Below are 22,171 nucleotides of genomic sequence, written 5' to 3' on the forward strand. Positions count from 1 at the left end.
CCGTACAATAAAACTGCGCAAATTGACACAGGTCACTTTCGCAATATCGGTGCGTCACGAGACTTGTCGGAAATGCGACTTTTTTTTGCTGAATAGCATTCGTCAAAAGGAGGATAAAGCCACAATTTCGAAAATGTGACGACTGCGAATGCAGTCAAAATTTACCAAAATTGGAAAGGTCCTCCATCGGTCCCCATCCATGGACCTAAGAATATATATATATATATATATATAAATATAAATATATATATAATAAAAATAATATAAATATATATATATATATATATATATATAAAGAATATACAAATATTAAAATATATAAACATATAACATATATAAAGAATATATATTGGACCGAAGAATATATATTCTTAAGTTCACGTCCCTATTGAGATCAATTTTCCGGGATTTGCGTGGCGGCCCCGCCTCGTAGGGACTTTCGAGGTGGAACAGCTGATCGCTCTCGACCGCCCTGTCCATTGATATCACATTCTCGGCCGAGCGAGACGGCGATGGTCGCGAGGGCGCAGTGAGGAACGGGCGATTTTCGGCCAGATATCGCCAACTGCGACGTCCCGGCCGATTGTCAACGGTATTACGTCGACTCGCGGTAATTATTCCTCGCGTTCTGCGCCCGCATGACCGTTGTCAGCGTCCCATGGACGGACGCTCTCGACGAGCAGCCCGTAGCCTTGAGCGCCTGTGACATTTTGCCAACGTGATGTAGCAGACGCCTCTAATTGCTCTCAATCAGCCGTCGCGATTCGCGATATATCCCGATGATCTCTGGAATCTGACGTGCGCTCGTCGGCGCGACGTAAATCCTCTCCGTAAATCTGCCAGTTCGTGCGCCTAATATAGTCAATTACTCGTGATTATAAACGAGCCTGTCATTTTATTGCGTGGTTATCTCACTACTGTTTGATACCAATGATAACATCGTTATTGCGTACTTCTCTCAGCTTCTCCGGATGTAACTCGCCGCTGGGAGTTATCTGTACCTTGGACATTTTTCTAATTGACTGCGCAAAGATATACGACTAATCGTTGCTTGCTTTAAATTGATTATTTCAATATTTAACTTTGTAAACTCGTCCTTTTCCTTTATATTTCACATTTTAAAATTACTTTCACCGTTTTATGTATATACTTTTGGTGGATAAGAGAAACATTAGTGCTGAACAACAGAAACAAATATATTTATAAAAGATTGGTTTATTGATTGTGATAATTATTTTCAGATCACTTGCAAAGATGACTGCAGGTACCAGTTTAGTGGTGCCCATAGTACTATGGGGACGCATAGCGCCGACCCATTGTATCTCCTGTGTTTACTTATCTCGGGATCAAAAGACACTAGTAACAGGATGTTATGATGGGCAGATATGTCTCTGGCAGGTAGATCCAGAAACATTGAAGGTATGTATAGTAAGCTAATAATCACTTATTTATTATTAATTTATATTATGATAATTTATTGACACAGATGACTCCAAGATGTCTGCTTGTTGGACACACTGCTCCAATAATGTGCCTCAGTCGAGCCAGTGTTGTAATGGAGCAGAACTTCATCGTCAGCAGCAGCGAAAGCGGGGAAATGTGCACTTGGGATCTGGTGGATGGAAAGTGCCGTGAAGCAGTGAAGCTTAATAGCGTTCACACGCAGATGTTGCCCTATGTTTCCACTGGTGGAGAAGATGTTAGATTGTTTTGTTCTGGGTAAGAATAGCATTATTCGTATGTCACATCATAATAATATGTGTTTGTACGATCAAAAATGTACATATTTTTTTTCACATTTCAGATACTATCCTGAAGTTTTGGTGATGGACCCGTTCAGTTTGGAAGTGCTGTTCACCCTGAGCTCCCGCGTCAATCCAGATTGGATTAGCGCCTTGCACGTTTTGCGGCCGGCCAAACGGAAAGGTCGGTTCTACGTGCACACAAGTTAGTTACACTCCATCACACCTACGCTTTATACCATGAACCGCTACCTTCTATCAACTTCACTGCCAACAGATACTGTATATAAAGACGAATCGCAATATGGCTTTTGTAACAAATTTATCCCGAAAGTTTAGTGTAATAATTTGACTTAAACCTTGCATTTCTGCTATCTAAAAACTATTCCTTTGCTATTTGCAACAATTTTTATAGCAATTGACATTCAATATTCTTTTATAAATAAGATTTTTTAAACAGTATCTTTTGGCTTTCATTATTTTGTATACTTATGTGTTTCTTTTCAAGTAAAAGACTTATGGATACTAGTGGTAAAGTTTCTCTTTTTTCGTTCTATTTTTGTGCCCGATTTGAGTGAAATTAAGTTGGACGGTAATTCTTACCGTTTATAATTACTAGTATAACTTGAAAGCAACTAACGATATTTAAGGCACTTGTACAGTTTCTTTTGTACTTTGGATTTTGTAATCTGCTCTATCATTTTATTGGCAATTAACCTGAAGAAGCTTTATGCTTTGGATATAAACAGGGATTGTCTTTTTGATCAATATTATATTTATCTTTTGATGATCTATTACTCGATTTTGCGAGTAACATCATCTATATCTAGTTTGATAGTAGCAGTTTTATTTATCTAATATTTTTGGTCTGACACTTAATAACAGTTACATTGTTGCAGCATGTTAATGAAACATGGACACAAGTCAGCGCTAATGCGCTGACAGTTGAGGCTGTATCACATATTTTTCGTTTATCTTTTCTTTTATCTAATCGTGATTCATATTCCCATTCTTTGCGCATCCCTTGAACATCAAATCACTACTAATATCTCATTTTTCTCTCTTTTTATATCGTCATACTATTCATATATCCGTCCTGTTACTTACATATGAATGACACATTATCTATATTTATACACATCGCATTTCATTCGATATTCACTACCTTAACACTTTCACCTGGTATACTATGTTTCTATTCGTAAGTATATTTATATATTATAATACGTATTTACACGCGACAAAACAAATTGCACGCTCTATATTATTATTAAGTTTAATCTCGTACCATTTTGCTATTGCTACAATGAAAATTATATTAATTATTGCATTAAAATATATTGATTATTTTGCCAAAATATAAAATTGACTAAGAGAAATAATTTAATAATTGTAAAATATTTTTTTCTCTATTCTATCTTATGATTTATAGAGATAATTTTAAGATAATTTGGAATAAATGCCAGTGTTTATAGCTTTAAATATAATTTGCCGGATTTTTTGAATTAATTTCTAATTTTTATGTTGTTACTTACATTTATAATAATTACGCTGAAATAATTATGCTAATTTATGTTTTCTTAAAAATTATACGTGGAGCTATAAAAATTAGTTAATTATATCTTATACGCATAAAATTCGACTAATTGCAAACGAAGATGCTAAAGAGAGATATTATAAAAGGCGGTCAACTCGTGCTCGAAAAATGCAAATATTTTATCAGCACTTGGGCAACTGTACACATTAATTGTTGTCTTTTAATCAGCATAATCCTTGGATTTCGCTTGGTCAAATAAATCAAATACATACGTAGTTTCTGCATAACTGGAATTAAGCATGACTTTGCTGAAATTTAATACGTATCGCTTTTTACTCCACGGAAACATCTGGCATTGCATGTAACACTATATATCTTACGCATACAGAATTATGCTTAACAAGGATCATATTGTACCCATTAGAATAACAGCTGTCTCCGTGGTCACCTGTAACACTACTTATTTTATTCGATCTGACACGAATAATGATCTTAATTACATTAATTCGAAGCTATGGCAAATTTTTTTATTTGCGGCGAACTGTTCGGGTGACCCCTAATAAAATATTCTATCGCTTAAAGAAATGCTACAATGCTCTCCTAGATTTACTTAAAGCGCAACAGGCACTTTCATTCGTTTAAAGACGATGTTGTGTTGGCACTGACGACGACGGGCACGGTCAAAGTATGGACGCTTCTGGGACACGAGAATCGAAACAGCGAGCCATTGTACGAGCACGAAAGCAAACAGATCCGCTGCTTGAATGCACTCGCGATGACTTGCTGCCCCTACAATCAGAGAACAGTATTGATCGTATGCTCCAAGTACTGGCAGGTAATTTACTGTTACCTCTGAAGCTAAACGTAATTAGAGAACTTTTATCACTAAAATGTCAGATTAAATCAATGACAAAATTTTGCCATCAAACTGCATTCTTTTTTATTTAGAATACTATGTTAATTAGCGTCTACAATGAGAAGCTATATCAATACTGTAATATATTAATTGGAATAATTTTATAGATATTTGATGCCGGCGATTTCTCGGTTCTCTGCTCGATAACGGCCCCATGTGGTGAACGTTGGATGGCAGGCGACTTCTTGGCCGCCGATAGAGTTATTCTGTGGAGTGATGAAGGTCATGGATATCTGTATAAACTTCCGGCAAAGTACGTATTCGTTTGACACGACGCTAAGTTTTGTCGGTAAATGCCATTGATTTTCAAGATATATTCTAGAAATATTCTTTTGAACATATTGGTTTTCTTCTCCCTGGCTGGTGATAATATTGCTTAACAAACGAATAAATCTTTCTTATGTCTGAAATTTAATACTTGCGATTGAATGACATTATGCAATTCGATCGAGATACTCGAATATTGAATCTTATTGATTAGCACATCCCTTTATTGCTTCTAGGATTCTGGTACAACTTGACAGGTAGTTTATTTTCGTGTATACTTAAGTATTAAAGTTCTTTGCAAATAATATCTAACAATATTTTTGTGTGAAAGAAAAAGGAATTATACTAATAGTTTTAGTAGCATGGTTATGGTTACTAAAGTGCACTTTGTTGACTTTAAAAAGCAATTTATGATGGTTAACAAATGCTAAAATAGCGATTTAAATAGCATACTTAATCATAATTTATGTGATACATCTTTGAAAAATAATGTAATACAGACATTTCATAGATATTACATCAATCTTTAATATTTTACATATAAATAAATAATATAATATGAAAAATATCGCAAAATTCATATGGAATTTCTAGCATAACTATTAGGCGTATTAATTCGAAAATGAGTTCTCTTTTTAACCATAGAACTGAATGCCGTAGAAGCACTTGCTGGCAATGCACTTGTTCGATATTTTATTTTTTATCTTGTTTACTACCATTTATCATACACATTCGAAGTCACGTTGCCGTTTACTAAAACTCCATTACATTTAATAACCTGATTTCACAAAATAAAAAGTATGTAATGCATTTTTTGTTCTCTCATGTACTTTATTAAATTTTTATTTTAGATATAAATGAAGAGAAGATTTAGATCTCGAATGTAACTTGTAATGTAATAACTTGACATTGAAAAAGTATAGTTGTTAAGTATCAATAGAACAATGAATGAAATAATTAAATTTAAACAATAATTAACATATTAATTAAGTGGAATTCTTTAATCGCGCACGTTTTATTTTATCGTGTCAAAAAATTTGAAGAAGCCTCTTTTTCCAAGAGCTTCACGAAAATTCAAGATGATTCGACGTTCGGTCGATCTCAATGTAATCCCAGAACATAAATTTCGTACATGCACATGAATTAACAATTAACACAATGATCCACTTTACGGTGATGTATGTCTTTTTCATATTATTCACATCTACTGCATTCTACGCGGGATCTGGTGTTCTTCTAGCAAGCTGAAGGGCAAGGCTCTCAGCAGGTAACCCGCAATATCACTTGTACATGTTCATACTATTCTCTCTTCTAATCTTTATTTCTTTCTTCGTTTCTTTATGTTTTTGTCATTCGCCTTCATTTTTCTCTTGTGTTCGTAAATGCAATGATTCGCTTTTACTCATCCTTCTTTGGTACAAGGTGCGAAAAACTCAGAAGCGTAAGTTCATATTGGTAAGCAGTACCCAAATGCATCAAATTTTATAATTCCAACGAATTAGTTGTGAATTATATGCATTAATAACATTCGAATACGACGGTATCTTTATTTTGTTTTATATTCATAATAATATTATGAATCCACATTGGCATTTTCGTACAAGTTTGTACGTTTATTCGCATTATACATCCTGTTCCATATCCAAATATTCAATCCTTCATTGACATCCTTAATCGCAGTTCAAACGGATAATATAAACAAGGTGAAAATATAAAAATCCTCGAAAGAAGGTAAATGCGAGAAAAAAATTGTGTATTGCCATATTTCATTACTTATGTTCTCACATTCTCTTTGCTTTAAGTTGCTTTGCACTGTTATTAACTGTGCGATTATATCAATGTAACAGACATGGCACAAAGGTAATTTATCAAGATAAAGAATAATGTTTTCAAGAGTAAGTATTCTGATATCAATAATTTAAAAAGTCAATATCATTTTTCAATTCAAAAGTGAAAGAAACAAAACATGTTATATGTTTTCAAGTCTGTCATTTTTTTATTCTTTCTTTCAAATTTAAGAATAATTTTGACTATTTTAATTTTGGAGTGTTGATGTCAGAATTTGTTGCAATCCTAAAATAAGTCTTTATTTCTACCTTTGTGTGTCGTTTTACAATCTGAAGATGCTATCGCTTCGAAAAGACGTTTAATAGCAGCAATTGCTTGCTAGTAAACATAGTCAGCCAATAAACAAGCATATTTCAAATTATTCGTTGTAATATAAAGCTTATACGATGTGAAAATAATTACTATTCTTGGGCACACGTTTCAACATGCATACCCAGATTTTCATGTCTATGTTATATACGGTATTCTCTATGGGGAAGTGCCCATGAATAGTATTTAAAGCTTTATAAATGTAAACGCTAATTATGAATTTTTTTCCACGATATGCAGTAGCGTTGCGGACAATAAGAACTTTCACACTGCCGGTGCCGAATACGATCAGCCGTATCTATATTGTACGTTAACGCAACCTGGAGATAAGGTGAGAAACATTCATTGCATGGTGATTATAAAAATTATTCTTATAAATATTCTAACAATCTTAATAATTTTATTACAAACGAATTTTTTTATTCTATATTCAGCTCATTGAAGCCTTGATCCTGAATTCTTTATTCTTTAAGATCATTTTTCATGAATCTTATGAATCTTAGATTCTAAAGATTTCTTTATTATAATCTTATTTACGCCTTATTTTCTTAAAGTTCCTTGAATTCTTCGATTCCGTATTTCTTGATTTTACATAATTTCCGAGTACTATTTTACTAAGTTTTCTAATATTCAGTTTTCATCTGACATGTTTCAGCCTCTTTCCTGCCCGCCGGCCATGCGACTGGTCACCGTACAGCGACAGAACAAGACTCTAAAATATTTGTTACGCGGGGACAGCGAGGGTGTCGTTATTCTCTGGACAGTGCCGGAGGTGACGACGCAACAGCTCGCTCAGATCTGCCAGAATGACGGATCATCACCGCCGACATTGTCACCGACTGTGAAGACAAGTCTCACCGCTGCCTGGGACGCGATGAAGCCACCTCCTGTAGGGATACTCGATCAGTTGGACACTGGCGACGGCCATGGTATAAAACTCACCGCTTGCATATACCTACCACAGCAGAGTCGACTAGTCGTTGGACGTGAGGACGGTAGCATCATCATTGTGCCAGCGACACAAACCGTGATGCTGCAATTACTCCATGGCAATCATCAGCAGTACGATGGTATCGTATTTTTATTATTTTTTTTTGTAAAATCTGTATATTTGAAATATTATATGAGTTTCTCTAAATCGTACTTATATAACAAATTAATGCAACATGATATAGAAATAATTAAAAGATGAAAAATATAAATTAACAATTTAAAAGCTAATAACATCATACGCTAGAACTTTGAGTTAATATCAGAATTTTTTTACGATTTAAATTTTCAATTTTGTTTTGCATATATTCAGATTGGCCACCACATCAAGTTCTTCTGGGACATTCAGGGCGAGTAAATTGCTTGCTTTATCCTCATGGCGCGGCACCTCGTTATGATCGCACTCATCTCGTTTCCGGTTCCGTAGACTTTGCAGTCTGTTTATGGGATTTATATGCTGGCACATTAATTCATCGGTTTTGCGTTCATGCTGGTGAAATCACTCAACTGATGGTGCCACCGGATAATTGCAGTGTATATCAATTTGCTTACTTTTGTCGTAAGAATTTATGATGATTAATTTTTAATCGTCAATCAAAATTCATAAGAAATGTTACATGAAAAGTCGATTAAGGATTAATGTATAAAGAAGTTATATTTTCTATTTTTTTTTTTGCAGCCTAGGATACAGAAATGCGTTTGCAGTGTTGCGTCGGATCACAGTGTTACATTGCTCTCTTTAGCGGAGAGGAAATGCGTCGTATTGGCTTCGCGGCATCTTTTCCCGGTCGTAACTATTAAATGGAGACCATTGGATGACTTTATGATAGTCGGATGCTCGGACGGTGCCGTATACGTCTGGCAAATGGAAACTGGTCACTTGGATCGCGTACTGCACGGTTTGCTCCATATTTCAACTTGCCTGAGTTTCTTTACTTTACTTTCCTAAATCTTTTCACTTCTTAAGCTCTTAAATTCTCATCTCTTCAGAATCGTGAAGATGTCGTGCTTTCTATCTTACGTTACTACATTTTTTAATAATATATAGAATTTGCAAGAACAGCGAATTACGTTCTTTTAGGCATTATTGCAGAAGAGGTGCTCTATGCTTGCGATGAAAACACAATAGCAGCGGCCGGCGGATCCGTCGCCGGCGGTGAACTAGGACTAGCCAATCCTGCTGTGCATTTCTTTAGGTAAATGAAATCTTGCAGCACGGATGGTGAGAATCTTGTGTGTTCTTCAGCGAAGTAAGTCATCCGGGGTAACGTTCTTCGTTACAGTCCGTCCAATTTTTATTTCTCAGGGGTTTGCGCCATCGGAATCTGTCGGCGATTAGACATGCGACGCAAAGAGGGCTACATCAGTTACAACAGCTTCACGGTGGACACGGTCCCGATCATGGAAATCAAATAAAAGCCAAAGGTTCACCGCTGATGATTCAAGGCTTCAGAAGTAATCCAAAAGATCCAGAGAGTCATATTCTATTCTTCGATATAGAAGCGCTAATAGGTATGAATCATAAACTATTTTATTTTCTTTGAGAAAATTGAATTTTTATGTATTTATAATGTATTATGTATGTATTATTATGTATGTATTATGTATTTCTCTTATTTATTTGTTAAATCTTTTTGCAAAAAGATCTGCATTGCAAAAAGACTTTTTATATTAACTTTTAATAATAATTTTTGTTTCTTCGTTACAGTGCAATTACTTAGTGACGAGTATGGTGCCATGTCGCCCAATTCTTTAGAAGCACAAGGACTTATTTCCGCAGCAGAATATCAAAAGGTTGCAGCACTCACTCAATCCGCCAGTCCTGATGCGCATAAGAAAATTGTTGGTAAGTATCTTTTTATGTATTCTAAATGATTAAATTGTAAAATAAAATATGTTATATATTAAAATATGATTATTGCAAGAATTATATTTCTCCGCAGTTCTGTCTCTCTATTTAAGAATAAGCATTGAAGCTATTTCTATTAATGTATCCCTTTGTAGACTTTTTCGGTCGCGTCAAGGATAAGGCGGGTGATGTTGAGCGAATGTTGAAGGAGAAGGATCGTCACGGTATCGTGTTTTATTATTGTTACTTATTTAATAATTTTATTTATTTTTATATCTTTTCCACATTGAAAAATTTTTTGAATCACTAAAATTTCTATATTAATATCTGATATGAGCTTCACAATAATGTCAATATTTTCATAATTTTGTGTTTTCTAAAATTAAAATTCTGAAAATATTTTATTAATAATTTCTTTGCATAACTCATTAATCGACGTATATAATACATGATATTGTTATCCTTCTTTGTCATAAATTTTAATTTGATTTGTGATTATCAAAGTAAAAAAAGATTATTTGACATTCACTTTGTATTTTATTTTCAAAATGTGTTTTATAGGCTCGTTTTAGTATCGTATAGAAATTTGTTTTTTCACTATTTCATCAATTTTCTTGAAATCATAATTCGACTTTTTTTATTCTAATTTTTTACATTTCTCTATTCATAAATTTATAATTATAAAATCCTCAGATATCATTTCTTAATTCTTAATAATTTCTTAATAAATAATAAAAGTGAGTTTCTTCAAACGTAAGATTTTTTGTTTTTTGTTAATAGATTGTAGTAATGTTGTAATATTTGTAGTAATATTTCTCTATAAACTTCTTCAGTTCGATGATCTATGGTAGATCTTTTTGTTGCATTTTCCTTTCGATTCTATCTACAGACAGATTTTTTCTATAGGTATATTGGCTAAGATGAAGGAAGGTGCAGAGAATGTGCATACTAAATTACAGGCCAAAGCGGAAAGTGTCGGCCTCAAGCCGTCGACATTTGACGGCAAAGGTTAGACATGTGTCTTTGAAAATGACAAATTTTTTTTGTTTCACAGTCGCAATTTATCTCGCACGAATTTATTTTATGTTTTAGACAAGAATTCTCTTCCCTTGGAAATGGTTTTTGTGTGATAGTTAGAAATCGTAGTTAGTTCCTTCAAAGCACTAAACACATAGTCTCATCCTCACTATTTGTGCGTGTCTACTTTATATTTTTAACAATTCCATTAGGTTTCTAAACAGTTGGGAGTCACAAACAAAAAAGATGGATCATTAGTATTAAGATAGCTTTAATTTTCTTTATGCACGCTTGGAAGTTTTTATGCAGCATTTTAATATCTTCACTGAATTATATTTCTTGCTTCTTTTTTATTTAGTACTATATGTAATATATACAATGCGTCAAAAAAGTTCAACAATTGTATATTAACTATTACTATTATGCGTGTGTATACATCTTTGTTTATAATTATGCTGTTTGATAGTGAATCTTTTAAAAATTTTATTTGATATATTTTTAATAACATCTATTTATTTTTTCGTTAAATTTTTGTTTTCCAGTGGTGTTACATCGTAACTGTTCTTGCTATTTTGCTGAATATTATTAAAAATTATTATATTTACATTTATTTGACGTTTCTAGGCGACAATTGGAATAATAGCGATGCGGCAAAGAATAATCTGAAGCGAAACGGTGCATTCAGCGAACCGAACGCGACAATGGAAGTAGCGCAATTACTTTTAAGCCTTCTGCATGCATGGGGCATGGATCCAGACTTGGATCGAGTTTGCGAAGGAAAATTGGGTCTATTGCGGCCTATGGTACCTGTTTCATTTGGAGTATTATCTAAGGGAGGTATGTTTCACTATGAAGTTTTAATATACATTTAAGTAAAATCATTTGTTACAATTTGTATGCAGTCGTTAAAATATTTTTACCAAAGATTCTCTATGTCTAAGATTTATTTATTAGGTGTACAAAAAAGTTCTGAGCTTTAGATTTCATACAATCGAAATAACAATTTAAATTTTATATATCTTCCCGCCCTTTTGCGGTTTTAAAGCGTTGACATTTGGCCTTCTAAAATGCCATACGGTTTGGCGTTTGATGCACATCTCTGATAATCTCAAAAATCAGTAGTGTTCACGATGGCAATAACAAAAGAGCATATTCGATTTTCCATCCACTTCGCGTTTCATCTGAAGAAAAATGCTGAAGCTACTGCAATGATTTGTGCTGCATATGGAGAGAACGCTGTAAGTCATGCTACATGTAAAAGATGGTATTAAAAATTTCGCCAAGGAGATTTCAGTCTTGAAGATGAACCGCGTGCTGGACGCCCTCAAAAGATTGAAACGGACGAATTGCAAGTACTGGATGCAAGCGTTGGATATAAACTCTGCACAAACTGAAAAGTAACTTGCAGAACAGCTTGGTTACGCAGCAAACCATTTCCGTACGTTTACATACGATGGGAAAGGTTCGGAAGGAAGGCAGATGGGTTTCCGCATTGTCCGAAAACAACAAAAATCGTCGGCGTGACACTGCACTCACTTTGCTTTCAAAGTTCCGGAAAAAAGATTTTCTGCACAAAATCATTACAGACGATGAAAAGTGGATTCTTTATGATAACCCTAAACGTAGAAAATCATGGGTTGACCCTGGTCAACCTTCGACATCGACGCCAAAGCCCAATATCCACGCCAAGAAGATTTTGCTCTGTATCTGGTGGGATTGGAAAGGTGTGTTGTATTACGAGTTGTTACAACCGGGTGAAACAATCACGGCAGACCGCTACCAACAACAATTGACCAATTTGAGCGATGCATTAGAAGAAAAGAGGCCATTTACTGGCCAAGGACGTCGTAAAGTGATTTTGCTTCAATGCTCGACCACATGTTGTGTCGAGCGAAAGTGACTCAGGACCATATCTTTGCGTTAGGCTGGGAACTTCTTCCGCACGCGGCGTATAGCCCAGACATAGCACCTTCCGATTACTACCTATTCCGGTCGCTGCAGCATCATTTGGCTGATACACATTTCGTGAGATTTGAAGAGATACGAAAATGCATTGATGACTTTATCGCTTCGAAGCCGGTGAGCTTCTATCGTCAAAGAATTCGCAAGCTATCCGAAAGATGGCAAAAGGTCGTTGATGCAAATGGAAAATATTTCGCTGATTAATATTTTTTTGTTTGTTTTTGAATAAAGATTGAATTTTACAAAAAAAAGAACTTTTTGTACACCTAATACATTACATATATAAATAATTTTTTTTATTTAATATGAAACATATTTTTATATTTTTTATATTTTTATATAAAATAGAATGGTACTGTGTGAACAAATTTTTATAATCTAGTGTTAAATACTTAGAAAAGATTGTATACTGTAGGTTACATGTCACTATTGTTACCAACTTGGCAAACACAGCTCGAGCCAGTCGGTGAACCTGCAACTCAATTAGAGCAACGCTTGCCAGCTGAATTAGTTCGGCAAGAAAGACTCACTAGAGCATTTACGGCAAGAGCTCACTGGGAATTGTCGACAACTCTAACGAGTAATCATTTACTAGCGGTAGTCGCTTTAGCGAATACTTTAATGTCGATGAACAATGCAACGTTTGTACCTGAACAAGAACGAAACCGCAAGATGCATAGGTAAATTAATTAAATATTTAAATAATATTTATTAAATATTATTTAATATTAATTAAATATTTAAATAAAGTATGACCAAATTAATAATAATAACGTGCAGTTTTTTGATTACTTCAACGTAATTGTATATTACGTTGGTAAAAAAAAAATTATCTAAATATTTAATATATAGAGAGATTTGAAATAAAATCTGAAAAGTAAATTTGTATACGTAGGCCAGGCAATAGAGGAGCGGTAAACTGGAATAAGACAGAAGAGGAAAATGAGGAAATGTATACAGTACAACAAGCACAAATCAAGCAAGGATGGTCTCTTCTAGCTACATTGCACTGTGTATTATTACCTGATAAAGTTGCAGCGCAAGGTGGTGCGAAGACCTTCAAACGGCCGCAAGTGGAGATGATGGCACGAAGATGGCAACATCAGTGTGTGGAGGTTCGTTATTAAATCATCAAAGATATTCTCATTTTACTTAAGGGACTTTTCATCTTTTCCGGCTTCAAAAAATCGATTTTTTTTTTTGTCAATTTTTATTTCTATGTGTATAGAATATTCCTATAAAAGGATTTTTTGAAATTCGCAATAGGTTAAGAAGATACGAGCTCAAATATGTGGTAATTCAAATATATAATTACATGCAAAAATCCGTATTTTTTCATATAGAACACATTCCTCAAAAAAAAATTAATAAAAATAAGCTAATTTTAGGATCGTCAAGAATGAGATTCCTTAATCATTTCTAATGACAAATCATTTAAAATTAGTTATGAAAAATTAAATGATTATCACTTTCTTATTTTCACGGAATACATTGCACAATATTCTTTAATAATATTTTAGATTCGAGAAGCAGCGCAGGCTTTGTTGCTCGCCGAGCTAGGCAGAATGGGCTCAAAAGGTCGCAAAGCTCTCGTTGATAATTGGTCACAATATTTGCCAATGTACAGTACACAAGAACCGATCGCGCCACAACCACAAAATCAAACTTCACCGGCAGCCGGAAGTCCGGTACCACCGACCGAATCGCAACCGGAAGAAGAAGATGAAGAAGAAGAATTAGCCGAAGGTGAGCCTGTTGAAGAGCATTTTCTTCTAAACAAAGTAGTGAGAAAAAGAGAAACAAATATATAAGAATGAGCATAAAAGGAATGGATTTTTAAAAATCTGCAAATATAATCTGTTTCTTGGCAGAGCTAAGTGTAGCGAGAAAGCCATCGAGTGTTGCGGAATTGAAGCGAAAACAAACCACGGCTGTGGTTCTGCTAGGCGTGATAGGTGCTGAATTTGGTCAGGATGTAACTACGACAAACCAAAGAAGAGATAATGAGCAAAGACGAAAGAGCTCAATCGTAGAAGGCTTCGGCATAGGAAATAATAATCTTGCCAGACATACCAGCATGGCACTCACTCATTTATTACACGCACCTCATTCGCCGAAGTTACCAATGCACACGGCTCTACGGAGAGCCGCAATCGATCTTATTGGCAGAGGATTCACCGTGTGGGAACCCTATCTTGATGTATCCAAGGTAAAAAAATATTTTAAACAGTTATTGTGATATTGTGTATTTCAATCCTCTTCATCATTTATTTTGTGCTTAAATAAATTTTGATAAATTAATGATAATAATAAAATATTTTTATTGTTAAAGTAAACAGATCCTAACTGTGACATAAAAAAATTTATTATAAAAAAAAAATCTTGTTTTTATTCAAGTATAAATGTTTGCATGTTTAATTTAAAAATGTTTAATTATTGTTTCTTATATCCTTATAGGTTCTATTAGGTCTATTGGAGATGTGTTGTGATGCAGACAAGTTAGTGCCGAATCTAACATACGGCCTTCCTCTTACGCCACAAGCTGACACTTGTCGCACGGCACGTCATGCTTTAACGTTGATCGCTACCGCCAGACCAGCTGCCTTTATTACTACGATGGCTCGCGAAGTAGCCAGGTTTAACACTCTTCAACAAAATGCCCAAACCTTAAATGTTAATTTAGGTGCAAGCGTGTTAACCAGAGCGAAGCCAGAGATTCTCAGGATCGTCGAACAACTAATTGACAAGATGCAGAGTGAGATGAGCGATCTTCTCGTAGAGGTATCTAGTTTTTAAAAAGCATTATTGTAAAAAGAAGGAAAAATTTAATCTACTTACTATCTTTATATTATGCTTTGTACATTTACAAACAACAATAATATATCTGTTTATTAATTCGCATATAATTAATTATGTTTGCAGGTTATGGATATTATTCTACATTGTCTTGATCCAGGTCATTTAAAGATGAAACCTTTGAATGAAGTATTTCCGGCAGTGTGTAGATTTAATCAAGTAAGTCACACAACAGAATACAACCAGAATTTTTCGACAAAATTAAAAGATAAAAGATTCAATATTGTAATTTTATGATTAAAGTTTCGTCATTTAATAAATTTTTATTAATCATTATACATAAAAGAATGAAAAGAATTTACTATTTCCAATATTTTATTTTATATTTTATACGTAGTATAGATGTTCACAACTCATTTTTTTAAACTTTTCATTCACAGGTCAGTCATTGTCCGGCAACACGCAGGATAGCGGTTGGTGGTCGCAGTGGTCAATTAGCGTTATATGAATTGCGAGGTAATGTCAAATGCCAAACTGTTCCTGCTCATTCTGCATCGGTTACCGCATTGGCATTTTCACCAGAGGGGAAATTTCTCGTTAGTTATTCTTGTTCCGAGAATAAGCTGTGTTTCTGGCAGGTAAGTGCCAGTAAAAGTCTGACAATATCTAATTTCTTCTAACTTTTATTAAAATTTATTCTTAGATTACTCTCATTAGCAATTGATTATGAAGCATTAGTAATTGAAGATTTTGACAAAATTATATCATGATTTTACAGCAAACTAGCAGTGGCATGTTTGGCTTGGGCAACTCGCAAACTCGTTGCGTGAAATCGTATAGTACCGCGCCCATCAATGACGTCGCCCGATTAAACCCTATGCGGTTGGCACGGTTGATTTGGATCAACAATCGCACAGTTACCTTAATGCTCGCCGATGGTTCGGAAACTCGCTTCAACGTTTGAATGTCGCGCGAGATCGGTCTGAAATTACCGCTTCGTTCAACAAGCGAAAGTAGCTTATTCGCTGTTTAGCGTTGATCGCATCGATCGAACCTGGTTTATACAATGTTCTCTTCGTTAATAGATTTTTTACAGAAATACTAATCAACAGCAGCGACAGTTTTAAATGAGCAAGCTAGTTTAATAATATTTCAAGTTAAAAAAAAAATATTTCGTATTCTTTTAGAAAAATGCTTAAAATAAGAAAATAAATAATTTTACGGCTTAAAAAGTAGATTAATTTAAAGAGAACATTATATATGTAAACCATGTTTTATTGCTAACTAATATTAATTTCTTTCTCTGTTTACAATATTGAAAGATAAAAATATCATTTTCAGTGTTAGCTGATCGAAGCTGTCGGCGCGGCTTTAGTCAAAATAATTTGCGCGTTAACCAGGAGTGCCGTCGCCGATTTCGGCGCGCTCATTGGTACTTAATTGATAAGTAATTCTAGTATTGAAGAATAATTGGATTGTTTCTCTATATATATTGTTGTTATGGCTGTCCGATTTCAATCTATTTAGGAATCCATCTATCTAGGAATATTCTTTTAGATAAAGTCAAGATCAGACAGCCTTACTTTTTTGAATATTGTCTTTCGTCGGCAATAGTTTCTCACGTAAATCATACAAGATCAGAGAGATTATGCGACACGAATTTGTTCCTGCAAATCCCTCGGAAGTTGCGTGTTTTGTAAAATATAGTATATAGTTTGTTGCATAGCTACAAAATTTTAGTTTTATTAACAAATATTCTGTCATAATTTAGATAGTCATAGAAATAAGGATAGTTTCAATCTGCCTTTTTAAACTATAAAGTCACATAAGAGAACATTCTATTGTATTTTTATCCTGTATATATTGCTTGAAAATACATCGCGACTTCCGGCGGATTAGATTAGCATGTTTCGCAACTTCTCTTCATTAACTTCCTAGGATCCACTGAATTAGATTGTTTAAGTTCTCAGATTTCTTGTGTTTACGTATCGGACGTTAAGATTGCGTTGTTTTGAAATCGTGCATTTCTTGATTTACGTAAAAATAAAATGTGAATAAGAAAAATAGTAGAACACGACTCTTATTCGGAATCTTCGTCATATTTAATATCACCTATGTTAATTTGACGAATATTCCACAATTGATTAACCGATATTAGTATTTATTTCATTGTATAAAATAGGACGAAATGCGAGAATGTCGATTCTTCGAAATCGGTCGATGAAGACACTTCATCATCGTTCTTCTCTCATCCCGAATAGAAAATTCTTTCTCTTTCTTTCTCTCTTTGTTTGCGAGCGACAGAGAGTCATAGGATATATATAGGATTAATTTATAGTATTTTTAGTGTGCACGCGCACACACAAATTCAGTATATCATATCGTACAAACATGTATCGGATATATCATAAGTCGCGTGCAAATCTTCCTTTTTTCCAATCGATTACGGAAAATATGATTTTAAAGTAAAGTGAAGTAAAGTATCTTATTTATTTACAAATCTGTAAATTTTCACATTTTTTAAGTGCGTAAGATTCGTGATTCATTCCGCATCAATTTTGCGATTAATGAAAAATAATCTTGTTTGAGCTTGGATATTTATCCCAAAATTATCGGTAATACATGAATGTTTTCCGATCGCCCTTTCTCCGGTTAAAAGATTAGCAAACAAAATTGAAAAAATACGTGGATATGTGCATAATTTTAAACTATTATCATAGAGTGTAAGATTGTGCCAGCAAAGTGCTCTCTGGCTTTATTATTTTTAAAAATCAATCAATTCAAATATTGAAATTATCATTTATAAATTGTTTTAAAAACTCGCTATTATTGTAGCATATTTAATGGGCGACGAATGCGGCCACTTGCGTGATTCTGAGTTTTACTAATTTAATGTACAAAGAGAGTAATTCTTTGAAAAGGCTAAATTGAAAAAAATCGTTCTTAGTCGTTTTAATTCATTTATAAATGTATTAGCTATCTTAGTAAGCTAAACTTTTATTAAATGTCATTAACACAAGCATATATAAATTCAAGCATAAGAACTTTATTTCTTTAATTTGCAAAATATCTAATTTTCAATTGTTCGTAATTGAAATAGCATTCATGCTTTGATAGTTCAATTAGAGAAAAAGATTGATTTTAAATTAAGTAGAATATATTTGTATCTCTCGATGTTCCCATAATAATTTAAAATATTTTCATCATAGTGCATTATCATTTATTCATTATATTGCGCATTACGTATATCGTTATATTTATTACATCTAGTGCAATCGCCTTGATTACAGTGTTGGTTACATCACGCAGGCGTGTCCGGGATTGGCATTCACGTGTAAAGCACTTCTTCAAATGTCTCCTCATTGAGATAAACTCGAAAGAGAATGATTTATTATTTTGACTAATAATTTAAATCCATATAACTTCTTACATTTTCAAATTTTCAACTCGTTTTCTATGAAATTTAAAGAAAATAAAAACATCTATAAAATTAATTTTTTTCTCTGTTATTATTACTTATTATTACTTATTTTTCTTTTCTCTTTTTTATTTTATTTAAAATTGACAAAGTCCAACTCTCGCCTCAATTCCACGAAACTGATGCATTCTGATAACATTAGTTCAAATAGTTGATTGAGCACGGGAACGAGTTATCTGATTGATTGCGGGCGATGTGTACATAAAGACGAACTGCGCCTAATTGTATTTATGTAATTACTTGTGTACGTTGTATTAAATTATGCGTATTATGCACCATCAGTTCAGGAGAGTGGAGCATATTATATATTATATCAGATAATATATCTATTTCATCTCACTTGTAATTGTCAACGAATGTAATAAATGAAAAAACTCTGGATTTTATCGATTTTTTTTTTGCTTATATCTGATTTTTTTCTTTTTGAGAATTTATTATCGTCTTAAACAGTAATCAAGAAATTATATCTGATAAAATGTATGTTTTGAAAAAGATAGAAACAATAAAGATAAGACAAGAAATAAAACTTAACATTAAAGAAATAAAACTTAACATTAAATCGTAATTACAATTTAGATATTTCAATCATATTGTGATTCAATAGAATCGGAACAAAAATATTATATAATTTAAAATACCTATAAATAATTTCAACGATAAGACTTTAAAGTTTCTTATATCGACAATAAAAAGAAATATTATAATTGTAATAAAAAAATTAAAAATATAAAAACATTTATACATCGGTATATAAGCATAATCAACTTTTAAAATTATATTATTTCTAAAAATGTTTAATTCAAAATCCATACTTTTTTAAAATACTTATATTTTTACTACGTTTTGGTTTGATTTTTATAAATTATATAAGTGTTTGATAAAATATATAACTTTGAATTTGAAAGAAACGTAATGAAAAGTTTAGCGCATGTTATAAAAATGTTTGTTAAAATCTGAAACAAAAGATTTTTGTGTTCTATTCTAGAAGTACGCACGAATCAGAATGTTCTGCATATTTTTTATAAAGCATGTAAGAAGCATTGACGAAGATTAAAGTGCGCACGAAGTATATTAGAATATCTTATATATTATTTATAAAGCGTAAACGAAGTTTTAATCAATGAAGCGTATGAAATGTATACTGAGATACAAGTATTGTAGTCATTATTGCGAAATTTAAGATGATAGATTCAATATGCAACTCAAGGACAATAACTAGTAATCAGAAAGAATTTATTCATAGAGAGACACATTGATAATTTCACTAGATCCAACGTTTAACGTTTTAAATCTGATCCAAAACATTTAACGTTTTAAATCTGACATTCGATGTTGTATAAAAGGAGCTCAAATTTTATTTGTAACACCTTTATGTAAACTTAAACTAATTAAATTAGCAATTAAAATTAATAAAATTTATTATATAATTAATTAAATATTTTCAATACTTTTTTAGTTATTTCGCCAAAACATTTTTAAGCTCATCTTTAATTAATAAGAAATATTCTTCCGTGACATCATTAAGAACATTAATTATATCATCTTCTGTTAGATTTTTATATGTATTTTCATCTAAAATATACATTCGTATAATAGTATAATTAATTGTATTTCATAAAAAAACATTGCATTATATATAGATTCTATTCTTACCTCTAATTGAAAAATGTCCCAAAAGTTCGCAAGCTCCAGTTAAAAATGCAGTTGTATCTTTAACATCGGTTATTGACTTTCTAGCCCAAATATAAACACGAATGTCATCATACAATTCATCATTAGGTTTTGATTTTGCTCGTGTAATACACACGTTATGTGCCACTTGACGTGATTGTAAATAATTCACTACAGAGAATATGCGAGATACAAAATCCGTAATACTTTTAAAATCAGATAATTTTAGACAGAATCCTTTGGCTGGATAATCTATTAATAAATGTATACCAGGAATATAACTGTGAATATTCTAAAACAAGATAAATATCTATAATATATTTATTATAAACATTTATCATAAGTATTGCTGAACTACCTACAATATGTTCAAGAAGCATTTCATTTTTCAAATAGTATAAATGCCAGTGTAAATGATTAATAGAAGCATGAGCACAAAGACCATTAAAAATAGCTCTTAAAGACCTAAAACAATTTTTTTCATTATTTCATATTTTTCATATTTAGATGAATGCTTCTAATATAATAATAATTACCATGTATTACTTAATAGAAATAATTCTATTACTTTGCGGAGACTATACTCTGTCATGATTTGTGGCAAACATTTCAAACGTTCTGTAAGAACTAAACAATGACCCTGTTCTAAAGGACTGGCATTAATTGCAATTATGTCGTTTGTGTCGCCATTTCCTATATCAAATAATATTTCTTGCTGTGTTAATTTAGTAAAATTAAAACCTATAGAGTTAAAAGGCTGTAGTACAGATGTAATTAATTCTGGGTCACGTCTCTTCTGAGATCTATCTGGATTTAACTGAAAATGTCATTGTGTTATATATTAGATTAAAATCATTTTTTATATATATCTGCTCTAATAAATATACCTGCATCAAAAATCTGTATTTTCCTTCCAATATTTTACTATCCCTTATATTTAAAATATATCGGGATGCTTTAACTTCTTCAGCCTGCTTCCATTTTTGTCGTAGGAGCCTATCAAGTGAAGATTCATCCCTCTCATATAATTTAATGGCAAAATTAAAATTTTTTGTATTATAGACAAATGTTGTAATTTGTTCATATGAAAACATATTGTATAACTGTGTGACTTAATGTATTGAACAAACTATAAAAATAAATACAGTCTAAATAAAAAATATATAGAAATAGATTTACGGCAAATTCGATCACTTGCACTACCTTCCACTTGTGCACATTTAAAAACAATTAATAGTAGTTATGTAATTAACAAAACATAATCATCTTAAAATATTTAACATTAATATTTATATTTTAATAGAATGCACATTGGATATTTTAATGCTCATAGTAATTATTTGTGTAACAATGTGCAATACGTAAATATTGTTAAGTACAGTAATTCTTATATTTATTTTTTAGAATTCACCAGCAAAAAATGATGCAAAGTAGTGCAAGCAACCAAATTTATTATTACAAAATTGGTTTTATTATAATTGCAATATATTATATATTTTTTTACATTTAACTCTATAAACACTATGATTTGAAGTTTTACATACCCAATGATGAACACAATGAACACGATGAACAGAAAATGAACAGAAGATTAGAAGGTTTTAAAGGGCAAAAGATTATTCAATATACAAAAATTAATCAAAAGTACAGAATAAAATTTTTTCCATATTATGCTTCGATTCCACTGAAAAAAAATATATTTGTTAGCGTTGCCGGCATACGTTAATTTGCAATTTCATCACCGACACCGACTCATTTTCGAGTGCACGAAGGTGTAGATCCACAGTCA

At 32.6% G+C, this 22,171-nt stretch overlaps 2 protein-coding genes across 8 annotated transcripts; one reads left to right on the forward strand and one right to left on the reverse strand.

Moving 5' to 3' along the window:
* The first annotated feature begins 449 nt into the window (after nucleotides 1–449).
* Rbcn-3B (WD repeat-containing protein Rbcn-3B) lies at nucleotides 450–19,092 on the forward strand. Of its 6 annotated transcripts, none has more exons than XM_011645525.3 (26): nucleotides 450–610; nucleotides 1,242–1,419; nucleotides 1,487–1,719; nucleotides 1,805–1,947; nucleotides 3,924–4,114; nucleotides 4,303–4,448; nucleotides 4,699–4,719; nucleotides 5,703–5,729; nucleotides 6,860–6,950; nucleotides 7,275–7,689; nucleotides 7,923–8,143; nucleotides 8,289–8,508; nucleotides 8,691–8,805; nucleotides 8,916–9,121; nucleotides 9,318–9,455; nucleotides 9,614–9,682; nucleotides 10,365–10,466; nucleotides 11,100–11,312; nucleotides 12,853–13,117; nucleotides 13,333–13,552; nucleotides 13,958–14,183; nucleotides 14,309–14,646; nucleotides 14,895–15,218; nucleotides 15,360–15,452; nucleotides 15,674–15,871; nucleotides 16,012–19,092. In XM_011645525.3, exons 2-26 carry the CDS (start codon nucleotides 1,255–1,257, stop codon nucleotides 16,195–16,197), a joined length of 4,566 nt encoding a protein of 1,521 aa, XP_011643827.2. In that variant the 5' UTR covers nucleotides 450–610; nucleotides 1,242–1,254; the 3' UTR covers nucleotides 16,198–19,092. The 6 variants fall into 6 exon arrangements, with proteins under 6 accessions (XP_011643827.2, XP_011643829.2, XP_011643831.2 ...); XM_011645527.2 differs by having other exon boundaries at nucleotides 1,805–1,926; XM_011645529.3 differs by lacking the exon at nucleotides 5,703–5,729.
* An 835-nt stretch (nucleotides 19,093–19,927) lies between these two features.
* LOC105431382 (GDP-D-glucose phosphorylase 1) lies at nucleotides 19,928–22,138 on the reverse strand. 2 transcript variants are annotated; one of them, XM_089077297.1, is made up of 6 exons: nucleotides 21,927–22,138; nucleotides 21,270–21,378; nucleotides 20,919–21,199; nucleotides 20,745–20,847; nucleotides 20,365–20,674; nucleotides 19,928–20,283 (listed from the first exon to the last, which is right to left on the reverse strand). In XM_089077297.1, exons 2-6 carry the CDS (start codon nucleotides 21,273–21,275, stop codon nucleotides 20,168–20,170), a joined length of 816 nt encoding a protein of 271 aa, XP_088933423.1. In that variant the 5' UTR covers nucleotides 21,276–21,378; nucleotides 21,927–22,138; the 3' UTR covers nucleotides 19,928–20,167. The 2 variants fall into 2 exon arrangements, with proteins under 2 accessions (XP_088933423.1, XP_088933422.1); XM_089077296.1 differs by having other exon boundaries at nucleotides 21,270–21,511.
* Between the last annotated feature and the right edge of the window lie 33 nt (nucleotides 22,139–22,171).

The sequence above is a fragment of the Pogonomyrmex barbatus genome, unplaced genomic scaffold (assembly GCF_055798465.1).
Source record: "Pogonomyrmex barbatus isolate J1 unplaced genomic scaffold, ASM5579846v1 scaffold2, whole genome shotgun sequence".
NCBI classification, from domain to species: Eukaryota; Metazoa; Arthropoda; class Insecta; order Hymenoptera; family Formicidae; genus Pogonomyrmex; species Pogonomyrmex barbatus.